The 2,500-nt window shown below is 39.1% G+C and overlaps 1 protein-coding gene across 12 annotated transcripts in view; it reads left to right on the forward strand.

Moving 5' to 3' along the window:
• LanB1 (laminin subunit beta-1) overlaps positions 1–2,500 on the forward strand; it is a 66,459-nt gene that overhangs the window by 56,831 nt on the left and 7,128 nt on the right. For all 12 annotated transcript variants that reach the window (XM_086548104.1, XM_086548105.1, XM_043011687.2 and 9 more), the window contains 4 exons: positions 736–916; positions 1,111–1,295; positions 1,642–1,877; positions 2,058–2,429. In XM_086548104.1, the coding sequence (XP_086404230.1) occupies positions 736–916; positions 1,111–1,295; positions 1,642–1,877; positions 2,058–2,429 (974 nt within the window). The remainder of the gene's footprint in view (positions 1–735; positions 917–1,110; positions 1,296–1,641; positions 1,878–2,057; positions 2,430–2,500) is intronic.

The following is a 2,500-nucleotide window of genomic DNA, read 5'->3' on the forward strand; positions in this document are numbered from 1 at the left end:
TTCATCTCCTAATAAAAATTTTGAGGCTGCTACCCTCCCAATAGGCTGTTTACAAAGTTCTTCCTTTTACCCAAAGATGACAGATCATATCTAAACATGCTATAGAGAGGGTGGGCCCCATTCCTGGATAGCATTTATACATGCTATGTATAAGTTATATATGCTATGATGTTAGAGGCTGTACTATGACCTATAAGCTAGACATAGAGTTTTATGACTTTGATGATTCTCAAGTTATCACACTCCAAAATTGGCCCAAGATATCATTTTTCAATAATTATATTGAAAAACAATCATTGGCTCTTCCAGAATAAAAAAACCCTAAATTCTCTGGTTATTTCCTGGTGTCACTGGGTAAATTAGCAAGTAAAGGAATAAATTTGCCTACTTTGTCAGCAACTTAAAAGCCTTTGTATAATGCTGCTCCCACCAGCTAGATAACAATCACGCACAGTGACTAAGTACGAGATATCTCCTGATGCAGTGCTGTACTGCATCTCCATGACCCGCCCACTTCAATGAGATGATGATAGGAAATTTTTGTATTTGTTTACATTGTAAACGTATGTTTTGAGGGAGAGATCATGACATGATAGGATGTCATCAGGCAGGAGCAAAATATTCCCATGATGTGGTAATCATGTCACCCATCAAATAGGTTAAATGTGTCCCTGAGTTTAAAGCAGACTGCTTTACAATTAAATTTTGGCTGATTACATTGCATTTAATTTTCAGAGCGCACAGAAGCCTTGATTGCAGCTGCTGGACAGATCAAGCAGACAGGAGCAACTGGTGCCTACAGTCATGAGTTTGAGTCTATGGAGGAGAAGATTAAAGATGTACAGAACATTCTGCTAACTGCCAATCTAACATCGCAGAATCTTGCCTCACTCTCAGGCCTCATTTCTGAGCTAACGTAAGTGCATTGTGTTTTTACTGAAATATTGCCTACAGGCTTTGAAAGGAATAGGATAGCGGATACAGTTATTTCTTGTTAAAAAAATGTATGAATAGTCAGTTGTACATTGTGATATGCAGATGCATGATTAGTTTTACTAATTCTTCATGGTTGTTAAAGAAACTCTATTTTCTAAATGATATCCCTTCCAGTGACAACCTTACTGTAGCTGCATCAGAACTTCAAGGCTTGGAGCAAGGTGTAGATAACACCACACAGCGCATTTCTTTGGCAACCAATGCCTTGGCAGACCTTCGATTGCAAGCAGAGGAACTGAAAAATCAAGCAGGAGACCTTAAAGAAAAAGCTACCAAGTTGCAAGAAGCTAATGTTGAAGGTATGTGTGTGTGTGGTCATATATGGATATTTGGATTCATCTCATATATGGGCTCTGGATCATAAATAGATGATGTATGTTTTGTTTTTGTTGTTTTTTTGCTTATATTTTCATTTGTCTACACAGTGTGACTGGAAATGATCCATGTTGTTTATAAGATGATCTCATCTCTTTATAAGCTATTAGGAATAATTTTGGAAGATATGTGTATAGGATAAATCAATAAATCTTACATGTAAACATAGCTACAATTCTCTTTTTTCTTGTACATCACATATACCCACAATTACATAGTAGTCAACTGCATTTAAATCTAGATTATAAAATCTTGCCTTTGTATCCACAGGTGCTCTCAACCTGACCAGGGTCGCTGGAGAAAGATCACGGGCTGCCCAAGAGAAGGTTGAGCTCACTCAAGTCATTGTTGGGGAGTCAAGGCGCTCTCGTCGCAGGACAGAAAATCTTCTCCTACACGTCGGGGATCGCTTCAACCGCACACAGATTGAGAATGAACAAAATATAGTGGAAATGACAGACTTGCTGGATGAAATGTATAGAGGCATTCCAGATCTTAATGAGCAGGTAACAAAATTGATTACTTCATTGCACCAGCTTTGGCCATGGGGTTGTACTTTGATATTCAACAAATGTGAAAGTATATAAGGATTCTTTAAAGAATCAAGAAGTAAATTCTAGTTTTGGTGATGTGGGCCCTAGCATTTTCATATTGAAACATATTTAATAAACAAGGTCTTTTTGTAGGTGTGCGACCGAAGGGGCGATCCTTGTGATACCTACTGTGGTGGAGCTGGCTGTGGAAAGTGCGGAGGCCTCTCATGTAATAATGGGCTTGTAAATACTGCTGAGCTTGCCCTCAAGTTTGCAGATGATGCAGAGGAAATGCTGAAGAAGAAGGAGGCCTCAGTTGATGAGCTATTACGAGGCATTTCAGGGGCCAAGAGGCAGTCTGATATAGCTTCTGAATTGGCTCAGATGACCTATGACTTGGCTTTCAGCTCCCGCAACCTAACAGACTCATACAAAGCAAGAATTACCAAATTGCTAGAAGAGATTGAGGAGTACTTTAATACGCCTGGTGCCAAACCCCAAGAAATCAGGGATCTGGCTGAGGAGGTGCGTGTGTGTTAAGTATATTTGTTCTTATGAATGAGCATGTGTTCATTGATAAAGAATGGATGGAAATC

The sequence above is a fragment of the Penaeus japonicus genome, unplaced genomic scaffold (genome assembly GCF_977035675.1).
Source record: "Penaeus japonicus unplaced genomic scaffold, GWHDUDI00000001_assembly GWHDUDI00000020, whole genome shotgun sequence".
Classification (NCBI taxonomy): Eukaryota; Metazoa; Arthropoda; class Malacostraca; order Decapoda; family Penaeidae; genus Penaeus; species Penaeus japonicus.